This window comes from Lepus europaeus, chromosome X (assembly GCF_033115175.1).
Source record: "Lepus europaeus isolate LE1 chromosome X, mLepTim1.pri, whole genome shotgun sequence".
Classification (NCBI taxonomy): Eukaryota; Metazoa; Chordata; class Mammalia; order Lagomorpha; family Leporidae; genus Lepus; species Lepus europaeus.
This window is the reverse complement of record NC_084850.1, coordinates 51,048,569-51,061,781: the sequence shown is the minus strand read 5'-3', so window position 1 is coordinate 51,061,781 and position 13,213 is coordinate 51,048,569. Positions and strand designations below refer to the sequence as shown.

At 38.7% G+C, this 13,213-nt stretch overlaps 1 protein-coding gene across 2 annotated transcripts in view; it reads left to right on the top strand.

Moving 5' to 3' along the window:
- AMMECR1 (AMMECR nuclear protein 1) overlaps nt 1-13,213 on the top strand; it is a 128,722-nt gene that overhangs the window by 54,385 nt on the left and 61,124 nt on the right. The window contains exon 2 of one of the 2 annotated variants that reach the window (XM_062183823.1): nt 11,741-11,851. The exons of the other annotated variant lie outside the window; for it this stretch is intronic. Within the exon in view, the coding sequence (XP_062039807.1) occupies nt 11,741-11,851 (111 nt within the window). The remainder of the gene's footprint in view (nt 1-11,740; nt 11,852-13,213) is intronic. 2 annotated transcript variants of the gene reach the window in all.

Sequence of the window (13,213 nt, the reverse complement as noted above, 5' to 3'; positions counted from 1 at the left end):
ACCAGGTTCTAGTCCCGGTTGGGGTGCTGGATTCTGTCCCGGTTGCTCCTCTTCCAGTCCAGCTCTCTGCTATGGCCCAAGTCCTTGGGCCCTGCACCTGCATGGGAGACCAGGAGGAAGCACCTGGATCCTGGCTTCAGATCACCATAGCGGCCACTTGGGGGGTGGACCAATGGAAAAAGGAAGACCTTTCTCTCTGTCTCTCTCTCTCTCACTGTCTAACTCTGCCTGTCAAAAAAGAAAATAGAAGATAGAATTCTTCCTAACTCATTCTGTGGGTCTGAGAGATTGAATATATATACATGTATATATATTAAATGTGTGTATATATATATATATATATATATATATATATATGTATATCAATGTCTTGGTGAGTGAATTCCAATTCCATATTTGTCGCAACATATTCACTATAGCCAAGATATGGAAATACCTCAAGTATTCATCAACAGATGAATGGATAAAGAAAATGTGTGTATACACACACACACACACACATACAGGAATATTATTCAGCTACATAAAAGAAAGAAATCTTGTTATTTGCAATAATAAGGATGAATCTCGAGGATGTTATGCTAAGTGAAATAAGCCAGTCACAGAAACACAAATACTGAATGGTTTCTCTCACTAAATATTTATAATAGTCAAACTAATAGAAATGGTGAATACAGTAGTGTATACTGGAGACTGGAGTGGGAGGATGAGGATTGTTCAATGGCTATAAGTTTCAGATATGCTAGATGAGTAAGTTCTAAAGATCTGCTATGCAGCATAGGGCCTATAGATTACAATTAAGCATCATGCACTTCAAAATTTGTGAAGAGGATAGATCTCATATTAAGTGTTCTTACTGCAAAACAAAGAAACAAAGCGATACAAAGAGGGACACACTTTTTGGAGGTGTTGGATATACCTATTACTTGCTTGTAGTGATGGCATTGCTTTTGTTAGCACCTGTCCAAACTCATCAAATTGTACACAGTAGATGTGTGTGATTCTGTGTATGTCAATTATGCATCAATAAACTATTAAAAAAACTTGAACATAGCTATTAACAGTTGAATGGATAAAAATTTATGGTGTTTCTATTCAGTGCAGCACTTCCTGGTAATAAAAAGAACCAAACAATATTAGTGAATAACAAAACATTATGCTAAGGGAAAGGTTGACATGAAGGAATGCATACTAGATGATTCCATCTTTATGAAATTTTGGAGATTCTGGTTGGCAAGGTACCAGAACTCTGAGGGAGGGGATTGATTACATGGAGACATGAAGAAACTCTTCGGGGTGATGGAAAGGTTGTACACCTTGATAGCAGTTTAGTTACATATATGTATACATTTGTCAAAGTTCATTGAATTTTACACTTCAATGGATCCATTCATTGGTTATAGATTAATAATGTGTATCTCTAAAAAGAAGTATTTTATGGAGGTAGGGATGTAAATTCTATCTTTAAGAAGCCTCGACCTCTTGGATATTTCGTAGTAGAGGTTCTTGAGAGATGAACTGTTTTTGATAGGTAAAAAGGAAGGAAATAGGCCGGCGCCGCGGCTCACTAGGCTAATCCTCCGCCTTGCGGCACCGGCACACTGGGTTCTAGTCCCGGTCGGGGCACAGATCCTGTCCCGGTTGCCCCTCTTCCAGGCCAGCTCTCTGCTGTGGCCAGGGAGTGCAGTGGAGGATGGCCCAAGTTCTTGGGCCCTGCACCCCATGGGAGACCAGGAGAAGCGCCTGGCTCCTGCCATCGGATCAACGCGGTGCGCTGGCCGCAGCGCGCTACCGCGGCGGCCATTGGAGGGTGAACCAACGGCAAAAGGAGGACCTTTCTCTCTGTCTCTCTCTCACTGTCCACTCTGCCTGTCAAAAATAAAAAAAAATAAAAAATAAAAAAAAGGGAGGGAGATAAAACAACCAAGGCATCATAAGCAGTCCTGATACAAAGTAAGGTCTCAGTTGACTACTTTGCCCCTAGGTTCTGCCTTTCTTGATCTCTAAAATGAGAAAGGCCTGCTGAATTCTTGCTATAACCCTGAGTCTTTCCAGCTCCTTTCTCCAATGAGAGCAACTTATCCAATAAAAGGACCCTAAAATCAAAGGAGTTACTTCTCTAAACCTAGCAAACATGTGAAAACATATACATCAGTTTTATTGCACCTCTTATTAAGCTGGCACGTTGTATCAGATCTTTTTGGAATGGGAAACAAGATAAAATCTAGAATGAAGAAGCTGGATAATTTTCTGTCTCTGTTTATATTAGCATTTAAATCAGTGATGGAGCCAGCACTGTGGTGTAATGGGTAAGGCCTCTGCCTGCAGTGCTGGCATCCCATGTGGGTGCAGGTTCAAGTCCCGGTTGCTCCACTTCTGATCCAGCTCCCTGCTATGGCCTGGGAAAGCAGTAGAAGATGGCCCAAGTCCTTGGGCCCCTGCACCCACCTCAGAGACTCAGAAGAAGCTCCTGGCTCCTGGCTCCTGGCTTTGGATCAGCACAGTTCTGGCTGTTGCAGCCATTTGGGGAGTGAACCAGCAGATGGAAGATCTTTCTCTTTCTCTTTCTGCCTCTGCCTCTCTCTAACTCTTTCCTTCAAATAAATAAATAAATCTTTAAAAAATCAGTGATCATATTTATTTCCCATCTACTGTGTTTCTGCTAGAAGTGGATTCTTTTGAGAAGATGCTAAAAGGTCATTAGCTGAGGAGTTGATATAGGTACAGAAACTAAATCAAATGAACAAAATCTTTAGTTCATTTCATTATTTTATTTAAAGTGCTATGAGGGGCCAGTGCTGTGGCATAGCAGGTTAAGCCACTGCCTTCAGTGCCAGCAGCCCATGTGGGTGCTGGTTCGAGACCCGCTGCTGCACTTCCGATCCAGCTCTCTGCTGTGGCCTGGGAAAGCAGTAGAGGATGGCTTAAGTCCTTAGGCCCCTGTACCCATGTGGGAGACCCAGAAGAAGCTCCTGGCTCCTACCTTTGAATTGGTGCAGCTCCTGCCATTGTGGCCAAATCAGGGTGTGAACCAGGAGATGGAATATCTCTTTCTCCCTCCCCCTCCCCCCTGTCCCCTCTCCCCTCTCCTCTCTCCTCTCTCCTCTCTCCTCTCTCCCCTCTCTCTCTCTCCCTTTGTGTAACTCAGACTTTTAAATAAATAATAAATCTTTAAAAAAATAAAGTGCTATGAATTCCCTGACCATCTGGCATATGCAATCAAATGGAAGTAGCAATACAAAGTTCCATAGAAGTCTATAATGGCATAAAAAGTAAAAGTCATCTGTATGAATCATTCTAAAACTTTTATACCTACCTCTCCTGTTTTTCTTAGTTTGGCTTACACTGAATTTACGAGTCTTGGAACTTTAATAGAATGTCTTTTGTGGGTTTTTGCCCAATTTGAATTAATTATAGTAGTAAAGGTTGAATGTCAAGTATTAAAGCTCTTTGAACAAATGGTTCAGAATAGGAATTCTAAATAAAATTATTCATTTTTAAAATATATAGCAAATTGTCACTTAATATTTGTAGATTGGATTTTCAATGAAGACTTGTGCTGTGTTATCAAGAGAAAACACACAGCTATGTCCTTATTAAAATGTTGCCCTACATTAAATGTAATGCCCACTGCAAGGTAAACTAAGAAAAGAAAATACATGCAAATATGGTATTTTTTTCTAATTCAGGAAAGTGTTTCTCATCTAGCTGGACACTAAAACACACCAAAATAAGACTATATTAGTATATCAAATCTGAAACAGAATTATCTAAAAAGTTTGCTGAAAATTGATTTCATCTTGCTGAGAAGAAGAAATAATTCTTTTACTTAAAAATTTGGTAGAATCAGCTAATCCCTTAAAGTATGCTTGTGATTTAGCTGGTTGTGTGTCAGTGATGATTACTCTTGACTTATAATTTTTTTTAAACTTTCCCAGTCATCTGTTAGACTTTAGTCTGCCTCCCTTCATCTGGCATTTTCCAGTTAAGTTAAATTATAAAAAATGGTGGGGGGAGAATATATAATAACAGTAATAGAATTATGGGAACATCAAGAAAAGAAAGGCATTGAAAGATTGGTAGTTCCCAATTCCCATTTTCAGGTATCTGCAATCTCTTATATTAATCTGTGTTGTCTTTCTAAGCAATGTCTCCTTATTTTCATGAGCCCTATGAGATACAAGCTATTACAAAGGTTGGAGGGAGGAGTGTGGTGTAAGACTATTGTAATGATTTAGTGTATTTTCTTCACTTGTAGTTGAAGATTAATGTGGATTAGAAAATTTAAAATTCACCTAAATCTTACCTTTTCCACCCTGATTCCACCAAGGTTAACTCCTTCTGATTCCTGTCTTGTCTTCTCAATTTGAATTTCAAATTATTTAGAAGAGTTAAGTAATTTATTTTATAAGTAATTATTTAATCCAATATCAGATCAATACTTGGCTGAGTAGTTATTATATAAAGGTAAATAAAAATTAAGATTTGAAGGAAATTTGTAGATAATAGATGGAAGATTTTGGATTTGATGAAGGAAAATATGAAGTGAGAAGACTGAGAAAGGATCAGTAAGGGTGTTGAGGAGCCATCAAAGATAAAATGGTAGGCTTGGCTATGGGCTTTTTTTAAGATTCCTTTATTCACTTTGTTTTTCTATTTTATTATTTGACAGAGTTAGACAGTAAGAGAGAGAGACAGAGAGAAAGGTCTTCCTTTCTTCTGTTGGTTCACCCCCCAAAATGGCCGCTATGGCCAGAGCTATGCCGATCCGAAGCCAGGATTCAGGTGCTTCCTCCTGGTCTCCCATGCGGGTGCAGGCGCCCAAGCACCTGGGCCATCCTCCACTGCCTTCCCAGGCCACAGCAGAGAGCTGGATTGGAAGAGGAGCAGCTGGAACTAGAACCCGGTGCCCATATGGGATGCCAGTGCCACAGGTGAAGGGTTAACCAAGTGAGCCATGGCGCCGGCCCCCCCTTTATTCACTTTGGAAGTTAGAGTTACACAGAGAAGGAGAGGCAGGTCAGTTGGTCTTCCACCCACTGATTCACTCCCCAATTGGTCGCAACAGCCCAAAGTGCGTCGATCCGAAGCCAGCAGCCAGGAGCTTCCTCTGGGTCTCCCACATGGGTGCAGGGGCCCAAGGATTTGGGCCATCTTCTACTGCTTTCCCAGGCCATAGCAGAGAGCTGGATCAGAAGTGGAACAGCCGGGTCTTGAACTGGCGCCCATATGGGATGCTAGCACTGCAGGCGGCAGCTTTACCCTCTATGGCACAGCGCCGGCCCCGGCTATGGGTTTCTAATGAGAATAGTATCGAAGTTTAGGGCTTAGTGTTTCTAGGCTGATCTAGGTTTTCCAGTTTGTTCTACTGTTTTCTCAGCTAATCTGTTCTGTCTCCTTTCTTCCCCTCTCCTTGTCTTTCCTCCTCTCCCCTCTCCCCTCTCCTCTCTCCTCCTCTCCTCTTCCTCTCTGTCCTTCTGAAAAGAGTAAGAGGAGAATATTTGTCCTTTTGCTCACATTTGTGGTACTATGTATATTTATTGGGGTTTTGCTGTTATCTGGTCTTTTGGAAGACATCTAGGTTTTGTACTCATTTTTTTTTGTAGTAGAAAAAAAAACATGAAGTTGATAATAAAATTATAGAACTTGCTGGATTCTAACACTGACCAGTGTGGTGACTGCATTTTACTCCCTGGACCTCTTTGTTTTTCAATTGTAAAATGAAAAGGAAATAGATCATGTCTTATAGGGTCTTTAGCTAATGACCTTAGATACATTATTATATAAACTTTACTTAATTTTTTGTTAGCCATTTCTTACAGACTAAATTGTGCTACCCTCAAATTCATACGTTAAGTCCTACCCCCAAAAATATTTGTGATGTATAGTCACAAATGTATATTGGAGTTAGGGCCTACAAAGAAGTAATTAAGGTTAAATCAAGTCATATTGATGGGTCTCTGATCCAACAGGATTAGTATCCTTATAAAGAGAGATACTAGAGAGCATGCTTGCTTTGTCACTCTCTTTCCTTGCGCATCCTCCCAGAAAAAGCTTTGTGAGGACAAAGTGGCCATCAACAAGCCATAAAGAGACCTCTTACAAGGAACTGAACTGTGCCGTAACCTTGATCTTGAACCTTTTAGCCTCTAGAACAATAATAAAATAAATTTCTGTGCTTCAGGCCACTCAGTCTATAGTATTTTGTTATTACAGCCTGAACTAAGAAATTTAACCATATTAGATACACTTTTAAATTAATCTGTAGTTTGTATGGCTTGAAAATGAAATATATAGCTTCTTTTTGTTGAAGTAGGATATGAAAGCTTTTAGCCTGGTGGTAGATAGAAGACATCACCATTTCTATTTTTCTTTAAGCTTCTAGATTCTGGAGAATTTGGTTTTGAGTTTAGTTAGATATTATGAGTAGCATAGTTGGATTTTTGAGAAAAATTCTGAGAAACCTAAGTATGATTTAGAAACAATCATTATTTGATGGCAGATGAAGGTTTCTCTTTCTCCTGTATCTACCTTCAATATAAATAACCTTGTTGAGTATACCTGTTATAGTAAATTATTATCATATTGGTAGGGATTAATATTTTGTTAACAGTGACACCTATAAATTTCATTCTAAGGAAGAGCAAATTGCCACAGAGTGAGAACTTGCAATGGTGTAAGTTGATTTTTTTAAACTCCTTTTTTTACCTTATTATAGGATAGAGTATTTAAGGTAAATATACTTTTTCCATTGTCTCATTTAATTGTATCTCACTCACATAAGCTATATATATGTATATATATATGTATATATATATATATATATATATATATATATATAGTCTGTTTTCGCTTGTATCAGTAGAATAGTCTCAGAAGAGGGGTATGGGAAGTGGAATACAGTGTGGACTGGGGAGTATACTATGCAGATTTAGATTGCTTTTTATCCTTTTGCCTTTTTATTCTTTTGCTGATTCCATGCATCTACATTTCCCTTAGAGCCTCTGTTGGCCTGGCATTATTGGCTGCCAGTTGGCAGGGAAAATTCACCTTGTTGGGATGGATACTTCCTGTTTCTGTCTACAGATTTGGAAAATTGGAGAGTTTGCTTTTCTCCAAAGGTTTCATAGAACATAGTGGTACAAAATGCTCAGAAGTAGGAAAAATCCTTAAAAAGCTATGTCTAGTTACTCTTAGCAGACATTTCCATTAATATTTCATCTTATTTTGAGCTCCTTTCTAGTTTGTAGTATTTTTGCAATGTATGTAGGTGGCCTTGAACCATATGGTAGAAGCATTTTCCAAAATCAGTCTTTCTCTTACTATGACTATTTTCCTTATTTTCTTGTCATTGAGCAACTCCTCTCAACAGACCCAAAATACTTTTTTCTACTTTGATCTGTCTGTGATTATTGCTGATGTTTTAAATCCTCATGAGTACTTACATGTTTTAATAGCACAACAGACTGAAATTGCCTGTGTCTTTCCTCTTTGTGTTAGGTGAAGAAAAATTTGTGTTGCTTTTTTTCCAATAATACATATTGAATTTCCCTGTAGTCATTGCCCGCACAAAGAATTTGTCAACACAAAATGCAATCTCTTGTGTTCAGCAATGTTTATTCTGTTCATTCTACTTTAAAATGCATAAGTCTGGATTTTTTTCCTTATTAACTGTTGCTTTTAGGTATTTGATTGTTTTTTATTTCATATATGTATTCTTTATAAAACACTATGTGAGCATTTTCAAATGAGAATTCAGAGTGCCAGATTTTTAGGGAATAGCTGTGTTTTGTGTGCTAAAAGCTGACAGGCTTTCCATCTTCAGGCATCTGTCCTCAACACAGATTGTAGAGTAGCACTACCTCCCATCTTTGACATAGTAGATACTTCCTGCAGTCTCAGTCCTCAAAATTAATGTTACCCTGGACAGGTGAGGAAGAGGGAAAGTATAAATGATTCTGCATCTGATTAACCTCTTCTTAAAAAGATTTGTTTATTTATTCATTTATTTGAAAGGCAGAATGACATCGGGGTAGGGAGACAGATTTTCCATCTGCTGGTTCACTCCCCAAATGGCTGCAATAGCCAGGGCTGGGCCAGGCTGAAGCCAGCACCAGGAACTCCATCTCAGTCTTCCACGTGGGTGGCAGGAGCCCAAGCTCGTGGGCCACCATCTACTGCCTTCCCAGGTGCATTAGTAGGAAGCTGGATCGAAAGCAGTATTCTGATGTGGGATGCTGGTGTCTCAAATGGAAGCTTAACCTGCTATGCCACAATGCTTGCCCTTGCTCCACCTCTACTGAGAGCTCTTGAGAATACATATTCAGCAGTGCCTAAGATTCAAAGAATGTTAAATCTGGAAGAGACCAGAATAATTTATCAAGACCATCAGACTACCTCCTGTTCCCTGAATATGCTGTGCAATTTTATATTGCCATACTCTTGCTTATTGTGTAGTGCCTTTGCTCCCGGGGCCACCCTGTAAAATGCAGCTTATCCTCTAGCACCTTAAGTCCTGAATTAATCATTCCCTCATCAGGAATAGCAAAGTATCATAAGAGACTATAGGTAATTTCCTCCACTCTGTGCTTGAGTACTCTCCAAAATATTTCCAGGCATGCTGTGCTGTTTGTGTATTTTTTTTCTAGTTATACATTACATTTTGCATGGTGACTTGTGCAGATAGGGTTAGATTATAAGAAGAATAGTGTATGCATCTATGCATATTTTGGTAGGATGCATAAGAGAACTGAAGATAAAGTACTTTTTGAAAAAGATGTATTTATTATTTATTTGAAAGAGTTACACAGAAGGGGAGGGAGGGAGAGGGAGAGGGAGAGGAGTCTTCCATCTGCTGGTTCACTCCCAAATTGGGCACATCAGCCAGAGATGTACCGATCAGGGGCCAGGAGCTTCTTCCAGATCTCTCATGTGGGTGCAAGAACCCAAGGGCTTGGACCATCTTCCACTGCTTTCCCAGGCCATAGCAGAGAGCTGGACCGGAAGGGGAGCATCCAGGACTCAAACTGGTGCCTATATGGGATGCCGGCACTGTAGGTGGTGGCTTTATCCACTACACCACAGCACTGGCCCCGAAGATAAAGTACTTTTAAGTGACTTTCATTTCTAATTTTTTAATAGGAAATTAATTCACTCACACTTTTTGGTTCACTTAAGTTACTGTGTAAGAGTCTATACAACATAGTTCTGTGTTTTAAAAGATATGTTATTACATGTATTTCAGCATGATTCACTTCATTCTGAAGCTTCCACAGGATTTGTCTTACAAGGAGATACTATGTGTAGTCATTATTATGAGAAAGAATTGCTATAACACAGAAATGGTTGCTGATGTTGACTCTACAGAGTTAGGAAGTGAACAATAAACAGGTGACATTCATCTTTGAAGATACTATGAGTTTTAGCATATTAGTATTTGTATATGTGATACAAGAATTGGTGAGAGAGTAATCCATCTAATTCTTGTCTTCCTGATCAACTTTTAGCCAAGAACAATTAGGGAGAGATTTCTAGATGGAGCATTAGACTCTTGTCTCAAGTTGTAAGTTATTTTGTACATATGATATAGAAAGCAGAAAACCTGGCTTTTGCCTTCTGATTTTAGTACCTTTAGTGGAAGTCATCAAGCACTTAAATGCTAGAGATGACAATAACCTGCCATTACATTTTAGATGTCTTTTTCAATTATATTGGACATTAAACTCTTTGAAGAATATAGCTCTTAGTATCACTCCATGGTTTGTATACAGCATTTATTTAGGAACCTGTCCATCATGGTGACTGCCAGTCAGTACTTGGCATAATTTAAGTGTCTCAGGTGAGTGATTGAAGTGCTTGAGTGGAATATCTTTTCATCTCACTGCCAATGACCAACAAGAGAGTAATTTAAAATGTGTTCTCCAACTCACCAGTGTATTGTAAAAAGTATATGAGATAAGAGGACTGGCGCTGTGATGTAGTGGGTAAAGTCATGGCCTGCAGTGCTGGCAATCCCATGTGGGCACTGCTGGTTCTAGTTCTGGCTGCTCCACTTCTGATCCAGCTCTCTGCTATGTCCTGGGAAGGCAGTGGAGGATGGCCCAGGTGCTTGGCCCCCTGTACCCACGTGGGAGACCAGGAGGAGCCTGCAGGCTCCTGGCTTCAGATCAGCCCAGCTCCAGCCATTGTGGCCATTTGGGGAGTGAATCAGCAGATGGAAGACCTCTCTTTTTATCTCTTTTCTACCTCTCTGTAGCTCTGCCTTTCAAAAAAAATAAATCTTAAACATGTTCTATCTTCTTTAAAAAGAAATATATGAGATATGTTATATCCCCCTAAAATTTTTTTAAAAAGCAAAAGTATATCAGTATTGCTGTGAATACTCGTAAGACCATCTTTAACTGTAGTGTATTTGTGTTTACAAAAGTCCCAAGATGTGTAAATCAATTTACTTCCTAAAAACTGTGGTATAAATTGCTTCTAATTAGAACATAATTGTGTCTGTACCTAACCATTAATTGAGATTGTCATTGATTTGCAGCTGAATCCAAATATCTGCTGTTTTAAACTTCATTTAAAACCATATTATTCTTGATGCCATTTTATTATAATTGATACTTTGTTCTTTGCTGCTTAAGAGATTATATTTATAGGCAATGCTAAATTTTCTAGTTTCAGGGTATTGTTCGGTTAATGTTTCCTGTTTTTTTTTATTATTATTATTTGACAGAGTTACAGACAGTGAGAGAGAGAGACAGAGAGAAAGGTCTGCCTTCTGTTGGTTCACTCCCCAAATGGCCGCTACGGCCAGCGCTGTGCCGACCCAAAGCCAGGAGCCAGGTGCTTCTTCCTGGTCTCCCATGTGGGTGCAGGGGCCCAAGCACTTGGGCCATCCTCCACTGCCCTCTAGGGCCACAGCAGAGAGCTGGAGTGGAAGAGGAGCAACCGGGACTAGAACCCGGCGCCCATATGGGATACCAACGCTGTAGGCAGAGGATTAACCAAGTGAGCCACAACGCTGGCCCTCCTGTTGTTCTTTACCTCTGCAAACTCTATTCATTTTTCTAGGCCAAGCTGGAGGTTATCAAGCTTGATGAAATTATCTTCTATCCCAGTACCTTAATTTAGGACATTTTGTATGTGGTTTATAGTGTTTATTTTCTTTTGCCTTCTGTTATTTAGCTATGAACTTGGTTGCCACCTGTACTGGGTCCTAGAAAGTGATGGCTGAGTTTTAGGTATCCTTGTGTCTCTCACAGCACATTTCACAATACATAGCCCTGGTATTTTCAGGAAGTATTGAAACTATTGACTTTTTCCCTGGTTTTATAAATTAAACTTATGAATCAATCAGTTACTTGAAGTTTAAGTGAGGAATATGGGATGGTTAAGGCGTTATAGTTAAGATTGCCCAGGTTTGAGGACTTACTTCCTTATGTATAAACCATGGGATGACCCCATCTATAGAAAGGAATGTTAGTATCAGCCTCCTAGAGTTGTTGATGAAGAGTAACATAAATTATTTGTTGAAAACATGCATTGTGATACCTAACACATAGAACACAGTATGATGTAGTACAATTTTTGCTAATGGAGTCCTACTGGGCTAGACTCAGCCCCCTGGGGGCCTGTCTTTTGGTTTTTATATCTCAGGCACCTAACCTGGCATATGGTGAATACTCAATAGATACTTGCTTGAATTGAATTGACTGATTTACCCTATTTTTATCTTCCATTACAGCCCACTGTTTGTAACATGGAAGATTGGTCGAGACAAAAGATTGCGTGGATGCATAGGTACTTTTTCTGCCATGAATTTGCATTCAGGACTCAGGGAGTACACACTTACCAGGTGAAGACCAATTTTTGTTACCTCTGCTTCTACATTCAAAAACTTGAACCTGATACTTTTTCTTTATTATCAACAATATTGACTCCTTTCACATCAGATTTTTCCTTCTCATTGACCACTTACCTTATCTCTGGTGTACTGTTATTGGTATATATTATCATAATATAAAATACTATGAGTACATGTATCCTGCCATACCTGTTTTGAAGTGTTTTTTTCTTCCAGTGGCCATATAATTTTGTTTAACTTGAAAATCAATGACCAAATGCTCATGAACTACCAAAATATGATTTCTGTAACGACTGTCATTATTTTCTCCCCTTTTAGACTTTTAAAAATAGTTGATGTGTCTCACATTAAACATGTTGTTATGCTTTTTTGTACTTTTGAAATTGAAGGGAGAGCCCAGGAAGAAAGTGATGCCACAGCCTGACAGCATAATCATCCACATTCACATTTCACAACCAGAATTGATTATAGCTTGCTTATTTTGTTTCATCTAACACAAGGACAAAGAAATGGATGTCTCATTACAGTTGTTAAGATTTTATTCTTAATTTCTGAACTCAGAAAAAGTTATCTACCATTCCATCTGATTTTTCTTGTTCAAGTTTAGAATTCTAGTAAATTATGTTCCAAAATTATTTCAAAAGAAGAAAATTCCTTAAATAATAAGCTATTAGTAAAGGAATTTCCTGTTTTTGTTAATATTTTAGTGTGATTATCTGATACAATTTCTATAGTTGTAACCTGCACAGTGTCTTTCCAACAAGAAATTGGTCCCTGCTGACTATTGGTACTTGGGGCAAGTTGCTTAACCTTCATATATAAAATAGTTTATTGGGGTGCTGGTTAGAGGGGTGTCAGGGGATGGAAAAAGTAATCACTACTCTACTTCAGAATTAATGTCGTGGAGCATTCATTGTTTTACTGTGGAATTGTGTAAATGAAAGCTCATAGCACCAACTGATAAAGTGCTGTAACTGAGTTTAATATTCTCATTTTTGAAGATATGCAGTAGTTGATAGCTGCAAGATTTTTCTCAGCTTACAGTAAAGCCCAGAAAGAAAAGCAATGGATGGGAGAGTCACGTCAATTTTTAGCTTTTCACAGATATTAGAAACTGGATGTTTGGACTTGATTAAATAACAAGCAGGTTGTCCGGTAGATATTCAGTAGATATTCAGATAAATATCTGAAAAAATAGATATTCAGAAAATGATTATTTTTTGAAAATATTCAAAGTAGATATTCAGAAAATGAAAGTTTGCCACTATAAATGCTAGTCCAGGAATTAGATTTTTTTTTAACATGAAATATAATAGGTTCTTTTGGGGACTCAGTGAATTCTGCCAATTACTA